The 18,850-nt window shown below is 44.9% G+C and overlaps 1 protein-coding gene across 1 annotated transcript; it reads left to right on the top strand.

The window, feature by feature from the left end:
• The first annotated feature begins 4,521 nt into the window (after positions 1-4,521).
• On the top strand, positions 4,522-17,872 carry LOC138777136 (heat shock protein 105 kDa-like). The gene is made up of 18 exons (XM_069956241.1): positions 4,522-4,860; positions 7,117-7,174; positions 7,709-7,849; positions 7,939-8,061; positions 8,613-8,712; positions 9,682-9,815; positions 10,030-10,274; positions 10,476-10,704; positions 11,957-12,063; positions 12,456-12,589; positions 12,847-13,055; positions 13,417-13,539; positions 14,621-14,755; positions 15,289-15,414; positions 15,524-15,631; positions 15,938-16,057; positions 16,597-16,758; positions 16,965-17,872. The coding sequence occupies exons 1-18, from the start codon at positions 4,754-4,756 to the stop codon at positions 17,160-17,162; spliced, it is 2,559 nt and encodes an 852-aa protein (XP_069812342.1). The 5' UTR covers positions 4,522-4,753; the 3' UTR covers positions 17,163-17,872.
• Positions 17,873-18,850: the final 978 nt, after the last annotated feature.

Genomic DNA, 18,850 nt, shown 5'->3' with positions numbered 1-18,850 from the left:
AGGCTGTATACTGTGTGTGTGGTGTCTGTTACACTGGGTCATGCTGTATACTGTGTGTGGTGTCTGTTACACTGGGTCAGGCTGTATACTGTGTGTGTGGTGTTACACTGGGTCAGGCTGTATACTGTGTGTGGTGTTACACTGGGTCAGGCTGTATACTGTGTGTGTGGTGTTACACTGGGTCAGGCTGTATACTGTGTGTGGTGTCTGTTACACTGGGTCAGGCTGTATACTGTGTGTGGTGTCTGTTAAACTGGGTCAGGCTGTATACTGTGTGTGTGTGGTGTCTGTTACACTGGGTAAGGCTGTATACTGTGTGTGTGTTGCCTGTTACACTGGGTCAGGCTGTATACTGTGTGTGTGGTGTTACACTGGGTCAGGCTGTATACTGTGTGTGTGGTGTCTGTTACACTGGGTCAGGCTGTATACTGTGTGTGTGGTGCCTGTTACACTGGGTCAGGCTGTATACTGTGTGTGGTGTCTGTTACACTGGGTCAGGCTGTATACTGTGTGTGTGGTGTCTGTTACACTGGGTCAGGCTGTATACTGTGTGTGGTATTACACTGGGTCAGGCTGTATACTGTGTGTGTGGTGTCTGTTACACTGGGTCAGGCTGTATACTGTGTGTGGTGTTACACTGGGTCAGGCTGTATACTGTGTGTGGTGTCTGTTACACTGGGTCAGGCTGTATACTGTGTGTGGTGTTACACTGGGTCAGGCTGTATACTGTGTGTGGTGTTACACTGGGTCAGGCTGTATACTGTGTGTGTGGTGTTACACTGGTTCAGGCTGTATACTGTGTGTGGTGTTACACTGGGTCAGGCTGTATACTGTGTGTGGTGTTATACTGGGTCAGGCTGTATACTATGTGTGGTGTCTGTTACACTGGGTCAGGCTGTATACTGTGTGTGTGGTGTCTGTTACACTGGGTCAGGCTGTATACTGTGTGGTGTCTGTTACACTGGGTCAGGCTGTATACTGTGTGTGTGTGTGGTGTTACACTGGGTCAGGCTGTATACTGTGTGTGTTGTCTGTTACACTGGGTCAGGCTGTATACTGTGTGTGGTGTCTGTTACACTGGGTCAGGCTGTATACTGTGTGTGATGTTACACTGGGTCAGGCTGTATACTGTGTGTGATGTTACAAAGGGTCAGGCTATATACTGTGTGTGATGTTACACTGGGTCAGGCTGTATACTGTGTGTGTGGTGTCTGTTACACTGGGTCAGGCTGTATACTGTGTGTGGCGTCTGTTACACTGGGTCAGGCTGTATACTGTGTGTGGTGTCTGTTACACTGGGTCAAGCTGTATACTGTGTGTGTGGTGTCTGTTACACTGGGTCAGGCTGTATACTGTGTGTGTGGTGTCTGTTACACTGGGTAAGGCTGTATACTGTGTGTGTGGTGCCTGTTACACTGGGTCAGGCTGTATACTGTGTGTGTGGTGTCTGTTACACTGGGTAAGGCAGTATATTGTGTGTGTGGTGTTATGTGGGCACTATGGGCACTATGATGGCAGTATACTGTGTGGGGGCACTATGACGATATTATACTGTGTGGGGGCACTATGATGGCAGTATACTGTGTGGGGGCACTATGACGGTATTATACTGTGTGGGGGCACTATGACGGTAGTATACTGTGTGGGGGCACTATGACGGCAATATACTGTGTGGGGGCACTATGATGGCAGTATACTGTGTGGGGGCACTAAGACGGTATTATACTGTGTGGGGGCACTATGACAGTAGTATACTGTGTGGGGGCACTATGACGGCATTATACTGTGTGGGGGCACTATGATGGCAGTATACTGTGTGGGTGCACTATGATGGCAGTATACTGTGTGGGGGCACTATGATGGCAGTATACTGTGTGGGGGCACTATGATGGCAGTTTACTGTGTGGGTGCACTATGATGGCAGTATACTGTGTGGGTGCACTATGATGGCAGTATACTGTGTGGGGGCACTATGATGGCAGTATACTGTGTGGGGGCACTATGACGGCAGTATACTGTGTGGGTGCACTATGATGGCAGTATACTGTGTGGGGGCACTATGATGGCAGTTTACTGTGTGGGTGCACTATGATGGCAGTATACTGTGTGGGGGCACTATGACGGCAGTATACTGTGTGGGTGCACTATGACGGCAGTATACTGTGTGGGGGCACTATGATGGCAGTATACTGTGTGGGTGCACTATGATGGCAGTATACTGTGTGGGGGCACTATGATGGCAGTATACTGTGTGGGGGCACTATGATGGCAGTTTACTGTGTGGGTGCACTATGATGGCAGTATACTGTGTGGGCGCACTATGATGGCAGTATACTGTGTGGGGGCACTATGATGGCAGTATACTGTGTGGGGGCACTATGACGGCAGTATACTGTGTGGGGGCACTATGATGGCATTATACTGTGTGGGGGCACTATGACGGCAGTATACTGTGTGGGGGCACTATGACGGCAGTATACTGTGTGGGGGCACTATGACGGCAGTATACTGTGTGGGTGCACTATGACGGCAGTATACTGTGTGGGGGCACTATGACGGCATTATACTGTGTGGGGGCACTATGAGGGCAGTATACTGAGTGGGGGCACTATGAGGGCAGTATACTGTGTGGGGGCACTATGACGGCAGTATACTGTGTGGGGGCACTATCATGGCATTATACTGTGTGGGGGCACTATGATGGCAGTATACTGTGTGGGGACACTATGACGGTAGTATACTGTGTGGGGCACTATGACTGCAGTATACTGTGTGGGGGCACTATGACGGCAGTATACTGTGTGGGGGCACTATGACGGCATTATTCTGTGTGGGGGCACTATGACGGCAGTATACTGTGTGGGGGCACTATGACGGTATTATACTGTGTGGGGGCACTATGACGGCATTATACTGTGTGGGGGCACTATGAAGGTATTATACTGTGTGGGGGCACTATGATGGCAGTATACTGTGTGGGGGCACTATGACGGTATTATACTGTGTGGGGGCACTATGATGGTATTATACTGTGTGGGGGCACTATGACGGCATTATACTGTGTGGGGGCACTATGACGGTATTATACTGTGTGGGGGCACTATGATGGTATTATACTGTGTGGGGGCACTATGACGGCAGTATACTGTGTGGGGGCACTATGACGGTATTATACTGTGTGGGGGCACTATGATGGTATTATACTGTGTGGGGGCACTATGACGGCAGTATACTGTGTGGGGGCACTATGATGGTATTATACTGTGTGGGGGCACTATGACGGCAGTATACTGTGGGGGCACTATGACGGTATTATACTGTCTGGGGGCACTATGATGGCAGTATACTGTGTGGGGGCACTATGACGGTATTATACTGTGTGGGGGCACTATGATGGCATTATACTGTGTGGGGGCACTATGATGGTATTATACTGTGTGGGGGCACTATGAGGGCAGTATACTGTGTGGGGGCACTGTGACGGTAGTATACTGTGTGGGGGCACTATGATGGTATTATACTGTGTGGGGGCACTATGATGGCATTATACTGTGTGGGGGCACTATGACGGCAGTATACTGTGTGGGGGCACTATGACGGTATTATACTGTGAGGGGGCACTATGAGGGCAGTATACTGTGTGGGGGCACTGTGACGGTAGTATACTGTGTGGGGGCACTATGATGGTATTATACTGTGTGGGGGCACTATGATGGCATTATACTGTGTGGGGGCACTATGACGGCAGTATACTGTGTGGGGGCACTATGACGGTATTATACTGTGTGGGGGCACTATGATGGCAGTATACTGTGTGGGGACACTGTGACGGTAGTATACTGTGTGGGGGCACTATGACGGCAGTATACTGTGTGGGGGCACTATGATGGTATTATACTGTGTTGGGGCACTATGATGGCATTATACTGTGTGGGGGCACTATGAGGGCAGTATACTGTGTGGGGGCACTGTGACGGTAGTATACTGTGTGGGGGCACTGTGACGGTATTATACTGTGTGGGGGCACTATGACGGCAGTATACTGTGTGGGGGCACTATGACGGTATTATACCGTGTGGGGGCACTATGACGGCAGTATACCGTGTGGGGGCACTATGACGGCAGTATACCGTGTGGGGGCACTATGACGGCAGTATACCGTGTGGGGGCACTATGACGGCAGATGTATCATATACACTATATGGGACTGATGGTTTATGCTGTTATACATTTCTATTCGGAAGCTCCCTGCTCGGATTATAAGGAGTATATATAATATATATGTGTGTGTGTATATATCTATATATATATCTATATCTATATATATATATATATATATATATATATATATGGTTATTCATAGAGAATGTATGCCGACTATTCATTGAATGACTACAGGAAGCGTCTGCTGTTCCTCTATCCGCACATCTGCCCTCCTCTCCCTAGTAACCGCAGCGTTCAGGTCGTCCTAGTAACTATCTACGTCACTCCTCACGCCGCCTTCCCATTGGCTCCCGGGCAGCGCGTTCTCTCCAGAAGCGTCCAGAACGCGGAAGCGGCGTGTGTGTAACCGGCGAGTAGTGTGAGGCTGCAGCTTCTGGAATGTTCTTCCCCAGCATCTATATATGTAGCGGCGCCGCCCCCTCCCCCGCAGCACACTAAGCAGCAGCAGCTCCCGGCTCAGCAGCCGCCGCACAGGTCTCCCAGCTCTCCAGATACCGCGTCTGTCTGCACTCTGCCCTACCGCCTCACCATGTCTGTGGTCGGCTTCGATCTCGGCTTCCAGAACTGTCACGTCGCCATAGCCCGAGCTGGTGGCATCGAGACTGTGGCCAATGAGTTCAGCGACAGATGCACGCCGTGAGTACACGTGTGGGGGGTGTAATATAGATATAATGGAGCAGGGCATGCTGGGAGTTGTAGTCCCAGCACAGTATACTAATAACATTATAAGGTATTGGCTGAAGTCATAGATTTCTATGGGGAAATAGACTAAATGATGGTGAATATAGTCACTAGCACAGAGCTCAGCTCCATCAGGTTAACCCTTTAAGTGCATGGCTCTCTACATAATAGAATACACTGTATAGTATTGATCTGATACATTGTTGCAGTCTATGATCCTGCTACTTGTATAGACAGGAAAGTATCCAGCTCCTCCTTATCATCAGCCTTGGCTTGTGTATCCCTGATACCTGGTTATCCTATGACATGCGGTCTGCCAATGACTTCTGCTGTATTATACTTGGCCCCATGTGACGTCACATCATCCTCATCATCACCATGAGGTTCATGGAAGTCTCTGGAACCTTCTCCTCCTCCCCCTCCCTCCTCCAGGATGTCTCCAGGGTTATTATCCTGTGATGCTGTCTCAGCGTTAGGTTAACAGGATATAATGATGATGCAAGACTATACACGTGTCTATGCTACAGGTCAGGGATTGGGAACCTTCCGCCCTCCAGCTGTGGTAAAACTACAATTCCCATCATGCCTGGACAGCCAAAGGCTGTCCAGGCATGATGGGAGTTGTAGTTTGGCCACAGCTGGTGGTGCGAAGGTTCCCCATCCCTGCTATAGGTAGTCGCCAAGCCTATGTCTGTATAGTGATGGTATGGGGTCAGACCTTGGATCTAGTTATCCAGTCTTGCTGTTTGCTGAGCCTATATCTGCAGAGGTTCATCACTATAATAGGGCTTTTTTTTTTACAGTCGGGTAATGTGTTAATTAAAGGGGTATTATCATCTGGACTTGTTATCCCTTATCCATAGGAGAGGGTATATAAAGCGGTTTGCTGGGGGTCTGACCTTCTTGAACCCCACCGATCCTGAGATTTGGGGTGCAATCTTCCCACATCGCTGAACTTGAAAGCATTCAGCGCCTCCATACAGAGTGAATAGAGCAGTGGCCACACAGGCGCACTAATCACTCCATTCACTATGGGGCGCCCCCCTTCTCATGATCAGTTGGGGTCTGGACAGGTGGACCCCAGTGACTAGCTTGTTTACAAGCCATTCCACCCCCATACTGTAAAAGAATAGAAAAATGCATACTCTCCTCCCCTGCTCCCCCGACACCGCAGCTATCAGATCTTCCGGTTGCCACTCCTGTGCTTTTTCTTTTTCTGCTCTTGGCCTGGCCAGTCACAGGCAAGAAGCAAAAACAGCACAGCAGCGGTATCTGAAAGAACTCAGAGTTACAGCATCAGGTGAGCAGGGGAGGTAAGTATGCGTTCTGTTATCGTTTTACAGCATAGGAAACTACAGGTTTTTACTGGATTACTCCTTTAAAGGGGTTTGTCCATCAATACAAGATGTGCCCTAACAGGATAGGGGATAAATATCTGTTCAGTCGGGGGTCTGACTGCTTGGACCCTTCAGAATGTGCAGAACAGGGGGCAGCATCTCCCCTGAGAATGGGACTCCATTCTTTCTCTATAGAAATGCTGGCTACTATGGATCTGCTGCAGAAGGTCTGCAGTGATTCTGCACCAAAACACTTCATTAGATGGAAAATCACTTGCAGATCTGCAACTCGTTGAAGATAGTGGAGCTTTTTTTTCTGGGCCAAACAACCTCTTAAAGGGTGGCTAGAGAGGGATGCCGATTGCATTAGTTTTCTCTCTGGACAATCCCTTTAAGGGTGTCTATATGCTTTCCATTGCTATCCGACAAACGTTTAGCCTGTCCGCTATCTCCCTCTATACGTGAACATTCATGTGTTACTCTTCTCCATGGAGTTCCCGACCGGGTACCTGACACTTACTGAGTTGCAGTACAACACCTAACCTGTGGACAAGTGTGGTGCTGTTATACGGTGCATTGCAGCTTTATATAGCTATAATGTTGTTCCAGGGCAAACTGTGTCTCCCCCCAATATTTTCTTACAGTCTGAGTGCTAAATAATACTGTGATGCTTCAGTGTCTGATGTGGGAGACTTCTCCTTATGGACTATGTTCTGGAAGGTTTATTGTACAGGTTTAGGAAGCTGGAAAAACCTGACAGGTTCCCTTTAAATTTGCATCTTTTTCTTCTTTTACTGTGTGTTGGGAACATCCCATAGTTAAGAGTTTACTACCCCTATTCTTTATGCTGACTAGTGTCTGTGTCTATTTTCAGGGCTGTGGTGTCTTTCGGAACAAAGAACAGAACAATCGGCATTGCTGCTAAGAATCAGGTACTGTATGATCTTCAAACTACAGCTAAATAGTGAAAGGGGTCTCTAGATAAGCGGTGTTTTGTTCTAGGTCTTTGATGCTTTATCTAGATATCATCCAGGTCTAATAATGCGACTTCCATATCTAATCAGAAGGAATGCGACTCCTAGCATCCCACCCATTCAGCTGACTGAAGGGGCCAGTAAGTGAACACGGCAGTGACCAGATACAGCCCTGTACATGTTATAACAGCTGTGCTTGGTGCTGCACATCGCTCAATTCCATTGGCTTGAATGGGACTTAGTTGTAGTGAACTGCAGTCCCAGGTACAGCCACTACAGTGTGTATGGCGCTGTGTCTGGAGAGCAAAGAAGGTAGAGCAATCATAACCCTCTGTTCAGTGTGGATGCCAGAAGTCAGACAGATCTTATAGGGATGTCCCGTCCTAAGGATAGACTAATAGCATTAAAGTCCTGGAAAATACCCTTAAAGACAGACATTTTTCATCTGTTTGATGATTATATAATCAACTTCATATATTTGTCTTCCTGCAGCTAGTCACTAATGCTACCAACACCGTATCCAATTTCAAGAAGCTCCATGGCCGAGCATTCAGTGATCCTTATGTGCAGAAGGAGAAGAAAAACTTGGCCTATGAACTGGTCCAGACAGCCAATGGAGGTGTTGGGTTGCGGGTATGTGTCCAGTGAATATTACTATGGTCTATAAACTGCATTGTGCTCTGTGTTGGCTTTGTATGACCCCCTTTTTGTCATATTTTCAGGTGATGTACATGGAGGAGCCCCATATATTCAGTGTAGCGCAGATAACAGCAATGCTGTTGACAAAACTCAAAGAGACTGCAGAAAGTAACCTGAAGAAGCCCGTGACTGACTGCGTCATATCTGTAAGTGTCAGGGTATTGTCTCCAGAGGTCCGTGTTTAACCCGATGCCTGAATCTCTTGGCCTGTGCGTATGGCACATACACAGACCAGTGAATGTGCAGTACAAGTAATACGAGAGGTACATGGTGTAAGCCAGTCCAGTGTTGTTGCAAAATTACAACACCCATCATGCGTTGCTTCTGCTATTAAGGCGATATAGCAGTTGTCCTTTTGCAACAACCACATAGCCACAGGCTGTGCAAGAAAAAGCACTGGTCTTTTAGCTGTCATTCACTGATATGCTAGTGATGCTCGAGTCGGAAAGTTCAGAATTTCAATACCAGTGGCTGAAGTTGGATACAACCCTAGGGTATCCTGGAGAACTTGGATACAGCCTATGGCCTTAGGCTGTATCCTTTTTTTTTTCCTGGACTCCCTAGGGCTGCATCCAACTTCCGCCACTGTTACTCAAATGTCTAACAATCGGCATGGCCGAGTCACGCTAATCTTTAGTTGTGAATAGTGATTTGGCTTCTGTGTGCAGCGTTACAATTATGTTCTCTCTTTTGGTAGGTTCCCTCATTCTTCACAGATGCTGAGCGGAGGTCGGTGCTGGATTCAGCTCAGATCGTTGGCTTAAACTGTCTGAAACTCATGAGCGATATGACAGCAGGTAAGTTTCTCGTTTGAGAGTTTTATTGTTTGTCATCATTCAGTTGCCTTTAAACCATAATTTTTATATGGCACGTGGAATATCCTAACTTGGGGCCTCGCACCTACCTAGGGCCAGAGTTTGGTTAAAGGGAAACTATCAGCAGGTATCTAACCTGTTTCATAGGTCTCTCTAGCACAAGGGCGCTGAGGAAAAAGGTATGTCTCTTACCTTTATCCTTGGCACAATGTCTGTGATATTAATAGTTTTTAATTCATATGCAGGTTAGAGATGAGCGAACCTCGAGCATGCTCGAGTCTATCCGAACCTGATCGTTCGGCATTTGATTAGCGGTGGTTGCTGTGGAAAACATGGATATAGTCATTGGCTGTATCCAGACAACCTTAGAGCTTTATCCAACTTCAGCAGCCACCACTAATCAAATACAGAACGATTGGGTTCGGATTGACTCTAGCATGCTCGAGGTTCGCTCATCTCTAATGCAGATATCTAATTTGGCACATCAGGGTGGGACTACCGATCTGCCACTCCCCCCTAATGAATATCAGCAGAGCAGGCTGGGGGGTGAAGCCGGTGCAGGGTGGGTGGTATTCCTTCCCCCTAGTGCACCAAACAACATTTGCATATGGATTAAACTTTTACTATTGCTGAAGCGGCACCAAGGTTGAAGATATGGAACATAACCTTTTTCCTTAGTGCCCCGTGCACTATAGGGGCATTTCAGCAGGCTAGGTACATCTAACCTGTTAATAGTTTCCCTTTTAACCCCCATTGACTGTATCTGGAGTAAGGGAAATGACATTGCTCACAGTCCTATGCTTTTCACACAACATCACTAAACCATGTGCTGTTTTTGCCAAGTAGGCCATAGCTCAGTGTATATGGACATATTCAGAGTGTTTTCTGGTTATAAACATTACCATCAATGTTACATCTTGAATTATACTGTATTTTTTTTTTTTTCTTCAGTCGCATTGAACTATGGCATTTATAAGCAAGATCTTCCAGCTCCGGAGGAGAAGCCCAAGATTGTAGTTTTTGCCGATATGGGGCATTCATCTTTCCAGATTTCTGCATGCGCCTTCAATAAGGGCATATTAAAGGTAGAGTAATAATCCTATAGAAATAAAACACATTCAATAACAATCACTTTTTCTGCTTCTAGATTACAATTTAAAGGTACTAAGGGGGGACATCTATCAAAATGCGCCCAGGTGTACACCATAGAAAAGGAGTAGATCCTGCATATGTAATGCACAGGCTGTTTTATCCATATGTTTATTAAAATGACACCACTTTATCCTATCTTGTCCATAGGTTTTGGGTACTGCCTTTGACCCGTACCTGGGAGGAAGGAACTTTGATGAAAAATTGGTTGAACACTTCTGTGCGGAGTTCAAAACCAAATATAAGTTGGATGTGAAGTCTAAAATCCGAGCCCTCCTGCGCCTCTATCAGGAATGTGAGAAGCTGAAGAAGCTTATGAGCAGCAATAGCACCGATCTACCGCTCAATATCGAATGCTTCATGAATGACATTGATGTGTCAGGACGCATGAGCAGGTGAGTGATTGGTTAGTTCCTGTAATATAGGACGGCGTTGTAACGTATTAGCAGATTCTCCTGAGCTGGTCCAAGTATTAAAGAGCAGGTTTACAGTTTACAAGCTGTATAGTAGTCAACCAAACATGGCTCCTGATAGGGAGTGTTTCCTACAAGTACATGGTCAGGTTTTCATGGTATGACTATTATGGGATCTTGCAGGTCAGAGTTTGAAGCATTATCTGCCGACCTCTTACAAAGAATCGATGCCCCCCTGCGCTCTTTAATGGAACAGATCCAACTTCGGGTGGAGGATATCGGTGCAGTAGAAATCATTGGCGGTGCCACCCGTATACCAGCTGTAAAGGAACGCATTGCTAGGTTTTTTGGGAAGGATGTCAGCACCACATTAAATGCAGATGAAGCCGTGGCAAGAGGATGTGCACTTCAGGTAATGTAGTTTCCAGCTTTAACCAAACTACAATCGCCATGAAGCCTGGACAGCTAAAGCCAAAGATTTAATATAGTCCAGGCAAAAACCTGTCAGAAATGTCTTTTGAGCTGCTTTCTACTGCTTCTCCTTCCTCTGCTCCATTCACAACTCTCTCTTATGTTTAGAAAGAGATCTGTCAAGCCAAGCAGGAGGTGAGATGCCAACATCTCCTAGGGTCTTCATAGGGTCAGTCTTGCTACTTACAGCTTCTTGAGCTGTACAGCCTTTTGTATTGATTACTAATGGGTGTTGAATATTTATGGTAGGCTGCACCTTCCGTAACGAATGTTAGGGTCACTATGACCATTCTATATTGATGTAGAAAGCTTTCCTTAAAGCTCTGGTACTTGGCCAAGGTTGAAGCAGGTGTTTGAGTTTTTCGAGCACAGACCAGATCATATAGGGTATCAAACCCCCCAAAAGGGTAAGTTGGCTATAAAAGTCCTCTTTCTATTATATCTGTAAATACTAGGCAAATGCATCCTTTTTACAAAGAAGTCCAGCCAAAACGTTTTTTTTTTTTTTTTTTTTTAGCAACTGATGGGGAGGATAAAATAAAGTGTTCTTAACTCCCCTACTCCAGGGTTGGTGTCCACGTACCTCTGCTCTGGTCCCTGTGTCCCTGGCAGTCTCCTAGTCTGGTCTAGGGACCTGGGTCATGACTTGTGAGGCCCGCTCAGCCAGTCAGTAGCCGAGGCGGGACCCCACTATGGCAAGTGACCTCGCACATCACGACCTGGAAGTGGCCAGGAACCAGAGGGCCAGGATGCGGCCACCAACGCTGGAGCAGAACAGATAAGAGCACTTTATTTCTTTTATTCCCTCCAGATAAAAATGGGTTTAGCTGGACTTTTAGGTATTACCAAGCACAGTAAGAGGCAAGTAGGCAGAGACATATGATCTTGTGGCATCTGCAGCTTGAACTGATCTTAATTGAATATATGGCTGTATTTAAAGGCGCATTTTACTGTTCCTTGTCTTGTTGAACTAGAGTATTGCTGTAGAAAAAAGGTGGGATGGGGAGGGAGGAATTCCTTCAATATAGAGTAGAGCACAGAAATGGAGCATAAATAGAGAAAAATGAAATTCACATGGGAGTAGGTATGAAGACCAGATCAAAGACGATCAAAAGATTTAAGAATTCAATGGCAGTCTATTGTTAACACGCTTTCTGGCTGTGTATGTAATTATTTCCCGTTTTCTTCTGCAGTGTGCAATTCTCTCACCAGCCTTCAAAGTCCGAGAGTTTTCAGTCACAGATGTAGTGCCTTATCCCATCTCCCTGAAGTGGAGCACAGAGGCAGATGAGGCTGAAGGGTAAGTAGAAATTGCCTAAGCTAAATGACCTTCTCTTAAAAAGGGGGTTATAGTGGATTAGAAAGTAGTGCCCCACCTGTGGTCAGGTTGTGTGTGGTATTGCTTAAGTCAGGGATGAGGGAATCTTCGTGTGAAGCTACCCTTAAAGGGAATTGAGCTGCAATACCATACACAAACTGAGGATAAGGGTGGTGCTGTTTTAGAAGGAATTGCATATGTTTTTCTAATCCCATTAAAAGGGTATTCGAGTCTTATAATATTTTGTCATTGCTGGGATAACTTACTGATTCATGGACAGGGCACAATCTGAGGTTACTTGGGGGTGAAAGAATAGTTGAGGCTTGGAACAAGCAGACAACTCATCAGTTATTGTAACCTGATCTATTTTCTAGATTTCATGAAGTCTTCAACAAGAACCATCCCGCTCCATTCTCGAAAGTCCTCACTTTCTATAGAAAGAATCCTTTCAAGCTTGAAGCCTTTTATTCTGATCCTGCAAGTGTCCCTTACCCTGAAGCCAGAATAGGTAAGTCTTTATGGGGATTCTGTATTCCAGCTTGATTTGTCGTGTTGGTTTGGAAGCATAGATGGAAACAAACCCTTGACACTGAGTGGTTAGCTAAGGCGTATATTGGGTTCTGTTTCCACCATAACTGTATCCTAAATATGTTTTGTTAACATCATTTTGAAATGTTTAATGTGACATAGCGTATATGAGCTGGTGATGTGTTTGCTTTTATCATATGTGCAGAAGTATTCATAATAGTTTTTCTCCACTTATAGGCCAGTTTGTTGTACAGAATATTTCCCCGTCTAAAGATGGCGAAAAAGCTAAAGTGAAGGTTAAAGTTCGTGTAAACACTCACGGTATTTTCAGTGTTTCCACGGCTTCTGTAGTAGAGAAAATGGAGGTGGATGAAGCTGAAGAACAAGCTGTAGAAAGTGGAGTGGAAGCAAAGAACCAAGGATCTGTGGATGCGATGGAAGAGGATGTAAGTAGTTCTTAGACTGCTGAGCTAAGGAGAGGGATGGGAGTGATGTCCCTGTCTAGGCTGGGTAAGGGGTATTGACCTTTGTTATAGGTGTCAGACATTGTTTGGTCCAATCCCCCCCATCCCACACTGTCTTGATAAGATGACAGTCAAGATGAACATGTGACTGCTCCCATTGTACATAGGATCGGAGATCATCCACATGCTGCATTGTGATAACGTGTATATTGGAAGGCCCTTGTGTGTCTGGTGCATATGTGACTGCTTCCATTTTAACTGCATATAAGAAATGCTTTAACAGTGCCATGTTTTCACCTCCTAATTTCATCTGTTTGTGCCTGGGTTTTTTTTTCTTCAACAGAAGTCTGTCCAGCAAGATCACCCAGATGCTGGACCACAGCCCCAGGTACAAACCGATGAGCAACCTTCTCCTCCTCCTCCCGAGTCCACCAGTGAGGAACACAAAGTTGCTGACACTGAAAAAGTGAGTTTTTCCAGTTCACCTTTTTTGCTTCAGCTTTCCTCCAAAGTCTCACCCTTAATCATCAATAGTTTTTAGTAGTGTCCAAAAACTGCGGCTTGTGCAAGCGTTTTCTCTTAGAACTCTGCAATGTGATGTTCCTTTAGTTTTCTGTTTGTGGATTTCCAGGAAGAACAAGAGAGCATTAGAATGTTAGGGGTGTGTCCTTTACAGTCTGACATTGTCCAATCAGTGCCAGTGTATAGGGACACGCCTCTATGACATAGGGAGTGTGAGAGGAGTTGTCAATTTATTCATATATTTATATAGGAGGAATAAGAGGGGAACGACCTAGTGTAGAGTTCTGGGAAAGGATGCGCCATAGTTGTCTCTTTGTGGCTAATATGAGTATTGCAGAGATGTCAGGAAAGCTGACTGGTTTTCCTTAGAATTGGCTAACATCTGCTTTAGGTATATGTATTGTATTTCAGTAGAGATGAGCAAACCTCGTGCACGCTCAGGTTTGTCCGAACCTGAACGCTCTGCATTTAATTACCTTTGACTGAAGTTGGATGCAGCCCTAGGGAGTCCGTGAAAATATGGATGCAGCCTATAATCTGACTTTTTGTTTTCTAACCTTACTACTTCAGCCATCTGTAATCAAATGCTAAGCATTCGGGTTCGGATGAACCAGAGCATGTTCGAGGTTCGCTCATCTTTATAGTTCAGTCTTTGTGTGCCTCGGGAGGATTTGGTTATCACATCTGTAGATAGTTTCCAAGCTATCTCCAGTGAGCCTGAAATATGCAGTGTATCCTCTGTATCCCTGTTTAAGCAGAAAAACTCTTTCTACCTACTTAGAAATGTTTGCCACCATGTCATTTCTTTGGTCTGTAGCTATAGACTACAGTGCTCCCCCTTATTGCTGTGAATTCAATGTCCCCTTTCCTTTTAGAGCCGGCCCTAGATATCCAAGAGCTGCAATCACATAAGTTGCTCTAAGCAAAGTCCTGATGGAGCCATTCATAGACCCTGCAGGTTGACGTAGTCACTTGAGATACTATAAAGACTTGGTGATTGATAACTATGACTTTTTCTTATTTAGGTGGAAAAGAAGAGTGATAAGCCTCCCGAGGCCAAGAAGCCAAAGATGAAAGTAAAGAATATTGAGGTGCCCATAGAAGCAAACTTTGTATGGCAGCTGGGAAAAGACCTTCTCAATATGTACATTGAGAATGAGGTAAGGGGTTAAAAATTACATATTCATCATACGTCTGGCTTTAAAGAGGTTATCTGGGATTAGAAAACATAGCATGTTCTCAGCTTGTATGTGGCATTGCAGCCCTAGTCTATTGAAGAGAATGGAGCTGAATTTTAATACCACACATAACATGAGGACAGGACTGGTTCTGTCTTCTATTCCTGGATAACCTCTTTAGAGCATATCCATACTAGAGGTCCAACTTGTTTTTTCTTAGTCCTTGGGATAAAGCAATGCTATTGGGTAATAGGGACTGTAGACATAAGCCGTGCCCACACCTTTGCTCAAGACACTTTCTCTAAGATGTATAGTAAGGATCAGCCATGTGGCAGCTTCCTAAGTTTGTTCAGTGTGTTTTATGAGTTCAGACTGTCTTGAAGGCTGTGCAGCTATAATTACCAGTCTCATCCCCTGGCGGCAGTAGTAATTACATATATAAGGCTGTTTACAAGGGCTTTGGAGCATTGCATCTGCACCTGTTTGCTTAGAAATCTCTCTATACCAAATTGCAGGGAAAGATGATTCTTCAAGACAAGCTAGAGAAAGAGAGGAATGATGCAAAGAATGCTGTAGAGGAATATGTTTATGAATACAGAGACAAGCTGTCCGGTCCTTATGGCAAATTCATCAACCAAGAGGTATGTGCATGGATTGCTAGTTCTCTCCCCATCCACCCCAGGTAAAACTTGCCCTTCTGGACAGTTGGCACGAAAAGCTAACGTAATATCCTATTACCCCCTTCCCCAGGACCTGAGCAGTTTTTCTGAGCTTTTGACTGAAACTGAGTACTGGTTGTATGAAGACGGAGAAGATCAGCCCAGACAGGTGTATATTGAAAAGCTGGATGAGCTTAAGGTACGTATACTGTAAGAGAACTGAGTGATAAGCAAACCTCGAGCACACTTTTGATTACCGGTTGCTGAAGAAGGCTGCCTGGAAAACTTGGATACAGCAATGGATTGCATCATTGTTTTCCAGGACTCCCTAGGGCTGCATCCAACTTCAGCCTCCCATAATTTAATGCAGTGAGTCTAATGTGAACAAAGCCTATGTGAAGTTTTTCTGAATAGTCTTCTAATGTAATTCTTGTTCCTTAGTCCAGCGCTTGTTATCATTATAAACTCTGTATTAATGTGGTTCCGTATTTGCATTTTCCTTTAGAAACACGGTAATCCAGTCAATGAACGGTATAGAGAAGCAGAAGAACGCCCAAAATTGTTTGACGATCTTGGTAAAAGGTTGCAGCAATACTCAAAGATTGTAGAAGAATACAAGAACCAGGTATGTGTCTACACTTCATGATTGTAGAGCATAGTTAGTGACTGTACCACCAGGCCCAGGCTGAAGCACTGGAGGCGGGCCGACCCACCCTTAGTGGGAAGAAACCCCAGCCCCTCCATGACAGGACTCCATTAGAATCAATGGAACCCTATCATAGAGGGGCTAGGGTTTCCTCACACTAAGGGTGGGTCAGCCCGCCTCCAGTGCTTGGGCCTGGTGGTACAGTCACTTTAAAAACTTTTCACATCTGTTATAATGGGGAAGGGGTCAGGTGCTGAGATCCCTGATTATTGCTCAGAGCAGAAGTGCTCAGGGAAGTCCTGTGGCCATTGTTTCTTGGAGAGCCTATTTCTTTTATAGAAGTTATTAAAACAAATGTGCACCATGCTCAGCTGAGCGTTTCGTTGACACTAGGGCCCCCACTAGTTTAAATATTTTTGATATGCCACCATGCTGTGTCAAAGGTTTTTAAAAATAGGCACCCTTTTGCTTTCATTTATGACGGGGAGCTAATGTAGTGTACATGTTCCTATTGACAGAGTGAGGCGTATCAGCACATCAGCGCCACTGACATGGAGAAAGTAGAGAAATGTGTCCAGGAATCCATGGAATGGATGAATAACGCAATGAATCTTCAGGCCAAGCAGCGATTAGATCAGAACCCTGCTGTATACAGCAGTGAAATTAAAGCGCAGCTATCTGTAAGTATTGCTAACAAACTTGTGCTGTGTTTGGGATCTGTAACAGATGTGTTTGGATGTGACCCCCTATGGCTGCACGGAGCAGAGATGCGTCTACACCTTAAAAGGTTCCTGATGAGTGAAGCCAAAGAACCATTGCTCTTGGGTTGCCATGTGATAAGTGTCTTATCAGAATAGATGGTAACCTATGCTTTTATTTTATTTAGGCATTGAACAGCAGCTGCCACCGCATAGTAACACAACCAAAACCCAAGACTGAATCGCCCAAATCTGATAAACCGGTAAATGGTATGAAACACAATGAAGACCACAAAGATGAGAAAAACAACACCGTACCTACTTCTCAGCAGAATGGAGACTGCCATCCAAATGAGAAGGAGACTATTGATATGGACTTGGATTAAAGGACTCTGTCCCCTAATCTCCTGTTACAGGGACTCGCTGGAATCTGTTCCTGGTTCTTTGCTCTTTACATGTGTAACCTTCCGTAAATGAAGATTTGTTCCAGTTTGGGTTTTTTTTCCTTTTATTTCCGCCCATTATTTCTGTATTCCGTGACCAAGCACTGTCTAAGGACTATTTATAACAGATGTAAAATTTTTAGATTTTTTTTTTGTGTGTTATGTATTTGTTTCGTTTCATGACGTAGTCTATTGCACAGGACTAGATTACGAGATGCCTTGTTAACTTGGAGGAAAAGAAGAAAAAATTCCTGTGGAATTGTGAACTTCATATTGGGCTTCTGAGCAGATGAACATTACAAAGCACTGAGAAAAGGCAGTGTTTGGTGGAAAAGGATCGGAGGGAGCACATTCTCGTTCTTTTCACGTTTCCTGCATGCCATGAAGAGACCAAGCAAGTCTTCTGGAAATGGCTTTTTGGTTTATAACAAACTCTTTATAACCTTCTTTTTTTTTTTTTTTTTTTTGTTTTTTTTTTTTTAAGCCGAATGCTGAGTTTTGATCACAGCACTGCAGAGATCTGCATTCGTGCATTTTCTTAGTTTTGGCTATTTTAGAAAGCGCAACAAAGTGAAAGATGTGCTTGATAGTATTGTAATTGTTGTGAAGCCTTTACAGAACTTGGTTAATAAAGTTCTATGCTCTATTGAGAACTCTGTGTGTGTTTTATTTTATTAATTCAGAATTGTGTTAAGGCACAGATGTCAAAGCTAAAGATTTGGCTGTCCAGGCATGATGGTATTTGTAGTTTTGCAACAGCCAGAGGGCCGGGATTTTGACACCCCTGTGTTTAGTGGCTGACTGTACCGTTCTGGGCCATGGGCTGTCTAGTATTACAGCCCAAACATATTCACTTCTATATATGATATGTGCATAGTGTAGTTGTTTGTAGGGAGACCTCACCCTTCATTGCAGGTTGTGCAGAAACATGCTATTTTATGCCAAAACTGCCATATGAGAGTGACCTTCCCCAAACCAAAGTTCCTTACAGCATCCATTACATGGAGCTATATCACATAAGGAGGTACAACCAGGTGACTCATATCAGGAGATATAGTTGTATAAACCATTGCATATTGTGATCAGGGTGCTGGATATACAGATGCTAATCTCACACTGGCCATATACTGTATAAGATACATGTTGCACATATCCAGAGGCCAATTTTTTTGCTCTGAGAAAGACAGGCCGCCACCAGAGAAGTTTACTAGGCACTTTCTCAAGTTATTGTTAAAGGGATTTACTCATCTGAGACACTTACGACATATGGGCATTACATGCTATAATGGTGTTTTTACAGAGAGATTCATCTGAAGCCAAAGCCAGGAATGGATTTGAAAAGAGGAGAGATCTGTCTTTCTATTATGACCTGTTCTGTTTATAGCCTGTTCCTGGCTTTGGCTTAAAAAATCTGTCTGATAAATCTGTGTGTAAACACACCCTAAGGCCTTATTCACATATTCCGTAAAGTTGTCCGGGATCACTAATCCACTCTCACGGACAACTTTAGGGCCCAATGAAATCTATGGGTCTATTCAGACGTTCTGTGCCGCGACCTGTACCGCCATCCTTGCCGTAAAAAAAGGGCATGTTCTAGTGCGGACTGCTCAATAGGACTCTATGAGAAATAT

Source organism: Dendropsophus ebraccatus, unplaced genomic scaffold, assembly GCF_027789765.1.
Source record: "Dendropsophus ebraccatus isolate aDenEbr1 unplaced genomic scaffold, aDenEbr1.pat pat_scaffold_510_ctg1, whole genome shotgun sequence".
NCBI lineage: Eukaryota > Metazoa > Chordata > Amphibia > Anura > Hylidae > Dendropsophus > Dendropsophus ebraccatus.
The sequence above is the reverse complement of the archived record's forward strand: the minus strand, read 5'-3'. Positions and strand labels throughout refer to the sequence as shown.